Source organism: Dromaius novaehollandiae, chromosome 1 (assembly GCF_036370855.1).
Source record: "Dromaius novaehollandiae isolate bDroNov1 chromosome 1, bDroNov1.hap1, whole genome shotgun sequence".
Taxonomy (NCBI): domain Eukaryota; kingdom Metazoa; phylum Chordata; class Aves; order Casuariiformes; family Dromaiidae; genus Dromaius; species Dromaius novaehollandiae.
Window position 1 is genome coordinate 60,599,470 of NC_088098.1, and position 12,366 is coordinate 60,611,835.

The 12,366-nt window shown below is 41.3% G+C and overlaps 1 protein-coding gene across 2 annotated transcripts; it reads right to left on the reverse strand.

Moving 5' to 3' along the window:
* Positions 1–6,926: 6,926 nt before the first annotated feature.
* Positions 6,927–12,095, reverse strand: MRPS33 (mitochondrial ribosomal protein S33). Of its 2 annotated transcripts, XM_026119789.2 has the most exons (4): positions 11,964–12,085; positions 9,909–9,984; positions 8,929–9,184; positions 6,927–7,339 (listed from the first exon to the last, which is right to left on the reverse strand). In XM_026119789.2, exons 3-4 carry the CDS (start codon positions 9,141–9,143, stop codon positions 7,234–7,236), a joined length of 321 nt encoding a protein of 106 aa, XP_025975574.1. In that variant the 5' UTR covers positions 9,144–9,184; positions 9,909–9,984; positions 11,964–12,085; the 3' UTR covers positions 6,927–7,233. The 2 variants fall into 2 exon arrangements, with proteins under 2 accessions (XP_025975574.1, XP_025975573.1); XM_026119788.2 differs by lacking the exon at positions 9,909–9,984 and having other exon boundaries at positions 11,964–12,095.
* Positions 12,096–12,366: the final 271 nt, after the last annotated feature.

Genomic DNA, 12,366 nt, shown 5'->3' on the forward strand with positions numbered 1-12,366 from the left:
GGCAATGGAGCACTCTTGGAAAACATCACAGTATATATGCAGAATGACTAGGTGGAAAAGCAGAAAAGTAAAGAGGCCGCAGAATGGTACTTTCTAGCTGTCAGTAATAACTATGAAGTTCCTTAGCCTAATTATTACTTTGTATTTTAGGCTGTTCATTTAAAAAGTATTTGTAAAGTTTAGAACTTATGAACAATGCTCACCTGCACATCAGTTGCATCAAAGCAGACAGAGGACAGACAGCCAAGAAATAACACTCACTGCCTCACACTGCCTGTATACCAATAATCTCCCACCCACTCACACAGCAAATATTGCCTGCCTAGGTGACATTCACCCTGTCTCAGTGACTGGCTGTTCTCTGATCTGAATGTGCCAATTTGAACAAGCCAGCTGAGCACTGCTTCAGGTTGGAGTCTGCATGCATAATGCTCCCATGCCCACAAACTAAATGTAATGTTAAAATAACAGCAGCTCAAACAGGAGGCAGATCTTGTTTCCTTCATTAGAAGGCCAACAGAGACTCTGACATCTCAGAAGGAAAGAAAATAATTTTAAAATATATAATCTTGTCTGTAAACTAGCTAGCTCGAACCTAAATGCATACCCTCACACTTTCTGGATGATCTCTGTCATTGTCTACTGCTCCCTTGGAAGTACTCTGAGCAGCTATTTGGTGCTCCTTGTCACACACAACCTTGTTAGCATACAATTATACTGGATCACACATGTTGCATTTGAAATTTTGCACCTTGACTGCAATGGTTGCCAGCGATAAATAAGAAAGCATCCCCCAGATTTCAGTACAGCACCCTTCAGCTGTCCCAATCCCATTTATGAGCAGAGAAAGCTCTCTCCAAGCCATCTGCAGTTCTCTTGCCAGTGGACTCCAATACCTGGTTCCAGCACAGCCTAGTATCATCACAGCAAAAGACATGTTTTTTGTTAATAACCAAATATGCGTACCTCACCCACTGTTACTACCTGATCTCTTAAGTTTGAACTAGCACACAATCAACGGCTCTGCTGAAGAAGTTTTGCCGTGGCTAAGGTCAGTGCAGAGCTGCTCTGCGTAGGAGGGACCACAAACACCTGTGCGACAAGCACAGACAACGCATACGGCAGAAGGGCCCGGTCAACACTGAATATCACCAGGGAAGCACCTACTGCATGAGCAAGCGAGACAGGTTGTCTAGAGAGATGTTGTCTCACCAGTCCGGTCCTGAAGGAACTGCTATTCAGGAAGAGGATTCAGTCTCTTTCCTCAGACCACACATTCAAGGATAAATCATCACGGCCAGTGGTAAGATTCCCTGAAATCTGAACATGGCTTTGCTGAATTTCTTGATTTATATCATGTTGCTTATTTAGATTTTAAAGTTATATCAGTGTTATGTAATTGCTTTTCAACCTTTAAGAAGTGGAGGATATGGCATATGCTCATAGGTTAACCTATACATATATATTCATTGCAGAACCTATGGTACTCATGGCAGAAAACAAAATAAGGCCACATCTCAGCTCTGTATTTAAACTCAGTACTGTTCAGTGGGCAATATTCACACATAAAGCCTAAGCATATATTTAGGTTCTTTACTGAATTGGGTCCTCATCTACATCAGCCAAAGGTATTTACCTTGCTGTTATTCAGAGGTAAGCCCCACTGAATACTCACACAGTTTCTAAAGTCTGACCATTTCTTTAGGTGCTTGAATCTGAAGTCAAATTTGAGACATTCTTTTTTGAAAGTCTGGGCCCAAGTGACCCTATTCGTTTTTATCTCGGCAAGACTGCAATGGAAATGCAGGAATGTGAGGCATTTACCACTATGTCTTTGCAGTGAACATCATTGTATGTGGCAGTGCAATGTTTTTAGACATTCTGGAGCTCAGGTGTTTTTTGCTCCTAATACCATTAAAAGGTCTACTTACTAAAAAGCCTGCGAGGCAAACATCAAACCAGCAGAAACAACAACTGAAGTGGGAGAGACTCTCTGAACTCCATGAAATATTTACAGATAGCTTTAGGAGCACTGGGATAAAGTAAAGTACTTTCAAGTGTAGACAGAAAACATAATGGATATAAAAATCCCTTTTTAGCCCTTGGAGAGATTTGTTTTCACAGACCCTTATAGGCTAGCTATGAAAAAAACCTATGAGGTCATCCAGTCTCCCTCTTCCTCTTCTAGGAGAGAAGCAGTCCCTGTACTGTTTTATAATGCCTCACTCAGTCTAGCACTGACTGGCTCAGACAATAGAAGTATAACCCGCTTCTTAAGAGTCTACTCAAGTTTTCTAAATATTTCACTTTGTGGAGTTTTCCCTAGTTTTCCGCCCAGACCAATTTAACGTGGTATTTATACAGATATTTCTGTGTCATGATCATTATCCTGTTGATTTCAATTTTCTCCCCTTAGACAACCCTAAATAATTCCTCACCCAGAATGGTGGTCATGGCCCTCAAATTTCTCAGTACGGTCATGCTCCTCACCATTTAGACACACTATAGCTATGCTCTGCTCTTATTGAGCCTTCTCAAGCAAATTCTTTTGGAGATTTTCATGTCTACTCTTTCGTACGCATACTCAAGATATATTACTATTACACTTGAGGGAAAAGACAAGGAAATGTGGAAGGAAAAGGATTAAAACGTCTTCATGCCACCCCAGCTGTGTAGGCACAGACAGATCCATTCTAAAAGGTTGGCCCCCACAGATCATTTAATTCTTGCCTCCAGGATTTATGATCAGGCTATTGCTTTCATTTCTACTTCCTCTTACATTCCTAATAAATCCCCCCCCCTTTTTTTTATTAGAACCCTTGAGTTTTCCACTGTTGTTTGGACATTTAGTGGAAGTTGTTTCAAGAAATTAAACTGCCTCTAGAAGAGGTTAAACAGGAAGAGTTTCTGCTCTCAAACATGTCTCAATATCAAGATCACACATTGAGAATCTTCTTGAACGTTTTTGTTTCCAGGATGCGCTCCCAAGAGATTGTACAAGAAGTGTTACAACTGAATAGTCACACAGAGGAGCTGAGTTTAAAGAAATTAATGACATCTCTATAGCACTTGTTTTCTTTGCATATTATTCTTGGTGCTTTGAAAGAAAGAAAAAGCACAAAACATGACCTTTCCCTCATGAAAGCAGCTTTTGAGATTCGTGAAGATTTTCCAAAACATACAGGGTTTGCTGACTGTTGTTTTTTAGAAATATGCTAAAATGGCCTTCAAACTCAGTCAGAGAGGATTGCATACCTAAAATATCAATAATATTTACTGTTAGAAATATTTGCTAATCCATTTCTTTTTTAGTTTCTGCTCAAATCCAGTTATGTTTAGCATTTCAGGTCTCTAACTTCTAAAACAGAACAGTGAATACAGTAACTTACGATAGCTTATTTCAAATGTTAACAGTATCATCAACTGTTGCATGAAAGAAGCTCTCTGAAATAAAGCTCTGAAATATACAGTGGCACAAGTCCTACCATAGCCAGACTAAGCTGCTTTTTACACAAGGTTCTCCTGGGGTAAATTCCCATCCAGAAGCAGCTTACCCTCATGACACTACTCATAAGCGATCATTATTCTAATTTTGCTCTTGAGGAAGCACAAGCAAGTAAGATAAAGTATTTGTCTAAAATCACAGAGCAACTCAGTAACAGCCAGGTGCATTTCACAGACCTCTGTAAACTCAGTGCACTGCTCTAATAAGCAAAATAGAATAAACTTTCTCCACATTAAGAGAAACTTTTTTCAAGTTAATACTCTTCTCAGTACAGCAAATGTATCTGTATTTTAAAACACTGGTGTATTTGCCAGAAAGCAACACTGCTAATTCTTTTCTTCTCCCATTACAGGAATTCATTACAAGAATTTCTGCCAGTCAGCAGGACTCTCAGTTATAGGAGGTCCTAGCAATAGCATCACTCCTTACAGAATACATAGCAACTGGATCAGCCTGTTTACAAAATAAGTTGTGTTTATCAAGGTAGCAGTCAGCAGCTACAATTACATTATATCAGAAGACAATTAAAAATGGACATAATTAGAGCACTGTGAAATACAGAAGAACAAAGCCAACTGTTACGGTCAAAAACGCCTTCAGCATCTTCCTGCGTGATACAGCTATAGGTACACTTTAGAAGGATTTGGGGACCTTATTTCCTAATGCCAATACCCGCCTAAACTCAGGACTGCTGCTCCATCAAAATATAACACTGCTAGAGATATAGGCTGGCACGCAGGAATCCCGTATAATGAATGTTTCTCTGCTATATTTCAACAGATTTCAAAGTGCCTCTTCTTTGGCTGCTGTTGCTCCCCTTTAAAAAAGAGCAGCACTGGCATTTTGCACCACCAGCTAAATTACATTAATAAACATGTTCAGGATTCAGAAGAAGTTAGGATCTTTACTCTTCATCAGGAATTGAAACATCTATCCAAACACATTCCAAGGACAGTCAGCTTGTACCTCAGAGAAAGAATGAATTTTGTAATAGAGCACAGCTGCAGAGTTTAAATGGTGAGAAAAAAAAATCCTTGTAAGGGGAAAGCCAAAAAAAAAAATCTAATTAAACTTGATTATTTGTACATAAAATAGACACAGGCTGATAGCTGTAAAAAGTGCAAGTGCTCCCATCCTTATTCCTCAAAATATGGCTGAAACTCTCCTTCCTTTCCTAAACAAACACTGAGTTAATACCCAGCATGATGTTTCAGAATTGAATTCCAATTCATGTCAGCTCTGTGATTCACAAAAAATAAGTCTCCTTCAGGCCAGTATCTATTACTTTCTTGAAAGACAGAGCATAGGATAGTGGACTGTTACAGAGAGGGAAAGAAGCTAGGTAGAAAACTGCCCATTTTCTTCTCTACCCCAGTTACGGAGTGGAGAAAAACTTTTTGCTAAGCACTCGCAGCAAAAAATGGGTTATTCTAACACTAGAATAAACTTAAAAAATGGTTGCATCTTCGTTATTTGAGGGTAAAATCAAGGTAGGGGGAAAAGTCATTTTTCAACAGATGTAATTCTAGAGTGATTACTACAGAGAAGAGATCATGGAAAGTTAGGTGGCAGAGTATTTCCTATACTGGTACTGCTTTAATAAAAGTTATCTTTTTTCTTTAAAATTACTTCACCCCACCCACTTTGCCTTTGTAAATACTGTGGAGAAAAGATGAAAGCCAAAAATTTGCTATCCTTGTTTGTTTTACATCTGCTTACTTCTCAGGCACTTCCACCAATTTCTCTTTAAATTCTCTTTAAATGTTTCCTCTTTAAATTGCAGTGAAAATGCTTTTATTGATCTTTGGTTTAATTTTAGAAGACATCAAGTTCTGGCTAATAAAGCCATTGTAACTGCAGGCACCAGCTGTCCAGGACAACTGCTACAGTGATTCTACTGTAGAGTTTCAGAATTGGTCTTACTCTCCACCCAACAAAATTATAGAACAACTCTATTCTCTCACTGCCACAGCGAGAAACAAAATGTCAGGCAGCAGCATCCTTCCTCTTTAGGCAATACCCTCTCCTACCTAGGACCCTGCTCCATGCCACACTCTCTCTCCTGAACAAGAACTAAAGGCAACTGGGCTGCTTTCCATCAACTGCACCCCATGTCCCAGGAACCCCATTGCATGCTCTGTACACTTCACAACACATCACGCCTACAACATTAAAACACCACAGGCACATTACAGCAGTGTGAAGCAAAAGTATGAAGTTTCTAAAAGCATTTTAAATTAGAACGAGAAATTTACCATTATAGGACAGAGCAGTTGTGTATTTTACTAACTCCTACAGCATTTTGTTGATTGTGGTAAGAACTCAGGCACTCTTCACAACACTAACACTGCAGATCCTCTAAATCCATCTCTCTTAGAGCTTAGAAAACCAGGTATCAACAATCACTCAGTAAAGGGTACTGAGCAGGAACTACACAGCTCACCAAAAACACCATTAACACAGCACCTCTTGAGTTAATAATCTTGGTGAAATAAACTTGTTGAGCTGTTATGAATTTATGTAGATCCACTGATTTCAGTGATCATACAGAACCCTTCAGATAACACTTAAATCTGAACAAGCTTGGTCTAGAAATATCAGTAGAAGTTTAGTATTGGTACCTATTTCAGGATGCCTTTGTATGTGACATCAAGCATATCCCAAGCTAACTGTGCAAACACTTTCTGCTCCAGCCACACTGTATTCTGAATAGCTCCCCTTCACCACCACAAGGCTATTCTAACTTTACAAGGCCTGGAAATTAAGAGACGCACAGTTTCAGAGCACCTAGAATCAAGGTGCACACAGGGCCAGGCACAGCAGCACAGTTACATTCTGTGCTTTCTGTTCCCTAACAGGGACTGACAAGTACAAATGACAGATTTATGTAATCATTAATCCTAGTGACACTGGAGGAGCCTAGCTATAAAATCAAATACTGAATACCAGTAATACACAGTTCATCACCTTATGAAGTACTTCATACACATCCTCCAGGAAATTAAATTACATTTAAAATCCTTTCATTACAGTATACTTAAATATTGTATTTTAATTAGCAGGGGTTCCCAAACTGGAAAACAGTTTGAGCCTGTATTTCAACCTCTGCTGTTGCAATATCTAATTATTCAGGGTACAACAAGAGTGCTCAGGGCAGGAAATGGATCAGAAAGTGTTGTCCAGTGCAAAAGCAGAACTACTGATTCTAACAGCAACTTAGAAAAATTTATGAACACTAAGGCTATCTAGAGTGAAACTCAGTACAAATAGGCAAGAAGACAAGCAGCAGGAGAAAACCTTTTTTGTGTGGCCACACACAAAGCAGTAGATACTAATGCAAGAAAGTAATACAGAAAATAAAAAAGAAACCCAATTTTGGCAAAAATGAAGATCAAGAGAAAATGAAATGGGGCAGCAGATGTATGCAATAAAAAAACTGAGCACTTTTATTTTTTGCTATTGTTGTTACTGCTTAGGTAAGAGAGGGCTCTCATGACAAGTCAACATGTTCCAATATACAGAATATCTGAACTATTGAAACTCACAAAACAATAAAATCACATGGATCTAAGCGCACGCCCAAGGTAGACTCCAGCATTTTACAGTGTGTTTCTCCAGCTCCCACATGCAGCTCACATGCCAAGCCCTCTCCAGCTGGGAACAGAAAGCCTGAATTACAGCTGTTCCCCAGCATCTCCAGAGCAGTTCATTACATTGTCGAAGTGATATTATTTCTTCTTGAGAGCTCTCTTTCCTTCCCCCTTTTTTGGTCTTTCCTTCCCACGGAGCTTTTTCAACCGCCTCATCTCCTCTTTAAAATCTTGATGCTCATCTCTAGATGTGTAAGGAAGAGGGAAGAAAAAAAAAAAGGTTATTTCTTGGCTTATCTAGATGTAAAAGGTTCTTTGAACTGTACAATAATGAAAAAAAAAATCAACCTTTTTGTAATAGTAGAGCACCTCAAAGTAGTGTATTCAGTGTTACTGCTAACAGTAATTGTGGACAGAATAATTTGCTCAGTACTTTCAGAACTAACAAGGCTGGTCTTTTCAGCAACAAATGGTGTGTGTGTTTGTGTGTATATATATATATATATGTATATATACATGTGTGTATATATATATATATATATATATATATATGTATATGTGTATATATATATGTATATCTAATTCCTTACATTGTATTTATCAATCCATTGTGTTTAAATGAGCAGGAAAATACAAAAATCGGCAAGAGACAAGAATGAGAATTTCTCCCTTCTCATCTCTCTCAGGAGTCTAGCAATAGTGCATTGTGTTTCTGAGCGAGGTACTAAATTCAGGTCACTAACTTCTGAGAAGAGAGGGGCATGCTGAGCTGTAATTACAGTACATGACTCTGCTCTCAGGTGACTTCAGGAATGAAGTATGAAGAAGGCAGCATCTACTCGTAGAATCTTAATAGAAGAAGAATGAGATGTAGAGGAGGATGAAGGGGCTGGAGGAGATGATGAATCCTCAATGATGTTCTAATAAATTCTATTTATAATCTCTGACTGCATACTCTTCAGTGCAAGTTATTTTTAGAAAGTCACAGAACTGCATCCTAAGATGGCCTAAGATTGCTGCACTGCTATTTTTAAACACAGCTTTTCTAAAAAAGAAACAAAAAGCTTAAAGTTATCATCGGACCTTTTTAGCCTACTGCCTGTCATTACATATTTCTGAACAGCAAACCTGATCCACTACAAGCTCTCAGTACACAGAACAGCTAGAGATCTAGCTGTCAAAGGATCCTATCTGACACCTGCTAATGATCTTTAATAGTGCAGCTTTTCCTACTTGAGACTGTGCAAATTTATTTAAAAATTAGTCCTGTTAGTTTCAGCAGCACCCAAACCACTTGTCTATTAATACCTCATTTTAATTTAGTTTATTTTAACGGCTTAAATAACCTCCAGCCTACCGCACAGACTTTCCTTCTCTTCTAAATTTCGGTATTAGTTGTTGAATGATTCATGGATATAAGGTCAGATCACCTTAGTGCAATTTCTTTGTTAAGGTAATGTTACCTTTCTGTAGCACACTGATTTGGCATCTTCGAAACTACCGGCCCCCTTCTTCTCAATGAAAAAGCTCTCTTCCCTTCCCCATAATGCCAGAATAAGAACTACTTCTCAAGTAACTAGTTGCCCACAATTACACCTACAGTCTCACATAAAATTCTATTCATTCAAATGCGAAAAATTATTTAGCAGTCACTTATTTTGGTCTTCTTGCCCTCAATGGAACAATCAGTTGTATATTTCCATATACACCGTATTATGAATTGAACCTTTTTCAACGGTTCCTCTTCTCCTTATGGAAAAAACTGTAACAAAACTCACATCCACCCCTTTCCTCACTCCAGTCCTGCTCCCATCCCATGAACACACTAATTACCTGTAAAGGCCAAAGTAGCGGAGTTTCTTCATGAGGGCATAGTAGGTGTTGTGAGGAGGATACCAGCTGTAGACCTCCTTCCGTTTGGCCAAAGGCTGCTCACTGAATAACTTCACTACTTTCATAGATTTTGTGTCAGTGGGCCTGGTCACTTCTCCAAATATCCGAGCACTCAAACGGGCCATTCGTAGGGCGTAACTGGAAACACCAGACATTTCCCAAGAAAGAGCGGGCACATATAGATATACACACCTTCCTACAAAAGGAAAAAAATGCCACAATTCTTTAAGACAAGTGAGTGTTCCAAACAATCCCAGACTTAAGGCAACCAAAACAATGCATGGTACACTGATCACATGCTTGAAAGTCATACACTCCTTGCATGAAATCAGTCTAATTCTTAATACATAACCCTGCATATAAAGAATATGTTTACACTAACTTAGGTACAATTAGAAGCTTAACTAGGACAGTACAGAAATCAATACGAACTAGAAAAAAACCTACACTGAACTGCATCTTACCATTGCTAGCTTATTAGTAGCTCCCACTTAGCTTGCTTAAAGCTAGTTTTACACTCCAATCACAGAAATGATTACAATGTGAACTTTGTCAAAAATGGGGCCTGCTGTGAAGCCCTCTGGCTTCTTTACATGATCTACACAGGCATGAGATAGACACCACTTACCTATACTGAGGAAGCAACCTGAAAATTTTGCTCATGAAAATTCCTCATCTCATTTAAAACCTTTTATAAATGGAGCAGGCTTTGTTACAGATCGTCATTCATCTAGAAAAAACGGCCTATTAACTGTATAAAGAAATAAAATAAAAGCACATTCCTCCATACGAATAACACAGATTTCCCCATCTCAAATCCCTTCCCTTGATCTTTTCCTTCAACTTTTCTCTCTGTTCGCTTTTCAGTCTCCTCTCATATCTGTCCTTTTTAAGAGAGGAAGGAAATAATTTTCCCACACCTTTTTTTCCCCCCAAGAAAAACCCTTGTCAGCAGCTTCTCATTTTCTTCCAGCAGTCTCCCACCTGAAGACATCTCTGCCAAAATAAATAAATTAATAAATAAAAAAGCGCTCTGAGGGCATAAACATTGTTACTAGGCCACCAGAAACAACATTCACACTCTCTTACAGGTTTGTGGTGATGGGATTTCTTCCAGCTTTCCTACCTCTCCCCATTTTTCCTCTTCTCTACATCTTTCCTTTGCTATTTCTTTGCAGAATGGCATAAAAAATGCTACTGGCGTCCACCAATTATAAATGATACTTTTATTAGTTTCATTCTATTTGTCTCAATAGGGAGAAAGGTATGCAAGGAGAATATAGAAATGCGGAAAAAAAAGAAATCAAAATGTTTCTATTTGTCATCTCCTGCAGCAGGCTGTATCTCTGATGTTGGTTTTCAGCTCCCTGACAAAAATTGACAACATTAGTCTCCAGAAACAATAAGTGGGGTTCTTTCACATGCACCACACTTACTTAAAATTTAAAATTCTTGTTTTAAGAAGTATTGCACAGCTGATTCCAGAAACCCACAGCTGAGTAAAGATGAGCATGAAATATTAAAAAGCATGGAGCAGGGACAAACATAATCAGCAGGACAGGGCTGAGTCAATTTTAGTAAGATAACAGGGAGCCTATAGTTTAGTAACGTGAACCTGGAGTATTCATAACCTCACTCATGTACTTCTACCCACTGGAGGACCTCATGTACAACCATCTACTTTGATCTACTCGTTAGCTCTGTTAGCAAAGCACTAGAGAAGATGCAGAAAGAAAATCAAGCCTGAGAAAAATACAACTATTTTGAGTGAAAGAGAGTAACAGAAAGAGCAACAAAAGGGAAGGCAAGGTACCAGAGACCTCAAGTTACGGCAACAGGCCCGTTGTGAAAAGAGAGAAGCTCTTAAATGACTCCAGGGCAGCCTTTCAGCTGGTGCACCTACTATAAGGGGAAGGATAACTAAAGCTTGCTAAGTCCATTTCATAACAGACTATCCAAACTCCTCCACTGAGAGATGAAGCAACAAATTTTCTCCGTAACTCTTCATTACATCATCATAGTCAACTCTAACACGAAGTTTGCCAAATCTCTTTCTGCTGTGGCCTTTGAATGAAAACACCTTTAGCTCCTAGATGATGCAAAGCAGTGGTCTGGGGGACCAGCTTTCCACTTCCAAGTCCCTAAAGGAATCCCGTAAATAGCCCAATCCAACGCTGAAGACTTCAGCTAATCCTTGCCAGTCTAAGAATACTTGTGAGATTAGAGGGGTGAAAGCTGGAAACTCCCAAGTGCCAGAGCTATTCAAAGCCTGTTTTATGATGATTTAAGATGCTGCAAGATGCTACTAGAAAAGTTTCATGCTAGGCACTTACAGCAAGGATATTATCAGAAGGATGTATCTGTAATCAGTGCATTTAAAACAAAAGCAAAACCACCACTCAGCGCATCTTCTTCAACTGCTCTCTACCCCTTATTGCTATTCAAAGCCTTGTTTTCTAGTCTTATGCTGTGTTTTTTCCTTTCAGACCTGCTGGCTTCTCTCAGATCACTTCCTCCTCAGCATCAGCCCAGAGAACTACCCTCCTTTCTGTTTTGCAGAATTACTTTTGATTCTCCCATGACCACAAAGGAAAAAGAAGCATGGCCTAGGCCCACAGCCCCAGGAGAAGGGCAAGGGGGCCGAGGTGCACCCCAGCGCTGCCTTCCAGCAGGCCCTGGCTCCTCCAGCTCCACCGCAGGCCACAACCGTAACTCAGGGCAGTCACCGGCGGCACCCCCAGCGCGGCCTGGCACCCCGCTCTGGGGACACGGAGGTCGCGCGTGGGCTGAACCCCGCGCGACCGAGGGCAGAGGCCGCCGCCTCCCCCGTTGGGAGGGGGTGGGGGGAAGTGGCGCTCAAAGGCACTACGCACGGCCCCGGGACCGGGCCTGCGCCCTGCCCTGCCCTGCCCCGCCCCGCCCCGCCCCGCACCGCACCGCCCCCTGGGCAGCCCCGGCCCCGCCAGGCCGCTCACCCCCGGCCCGGCCCAGCGCGGCCCCGCCGCCGGCCCCCCGGCTCCGCTCCGAGCTGCTCCGCGGCCCAACGGCACGGGCAAGGACGGCCGTTATGGCGCATGCGCCCTCGCTGCTCCGTCGCGGCGGGTGACGCCGCGCGCGGCGGCGGCCGCGGCAGGGAGCGTGGGGGCGGGGCGGCGGGGACGGTTGGGGACCGTTGCGCGGCGTGACGTCCCTTGGCGACGCTGTCCCCAGCAGGCGACCTCCCTCGCTGCTCAGGCAGACGGTGCCTCGGGACACGCTTATGGGAGCCCCCCGGGTTGTGTCGCATGTAGGATGAGCAGATGGAGGCCTTAAGGCTTCGCTGGGAATTCAGCCCTCAGGAAATTTTTGTGGCTGTTTTCCGTCTCTGGTGGTGCATCA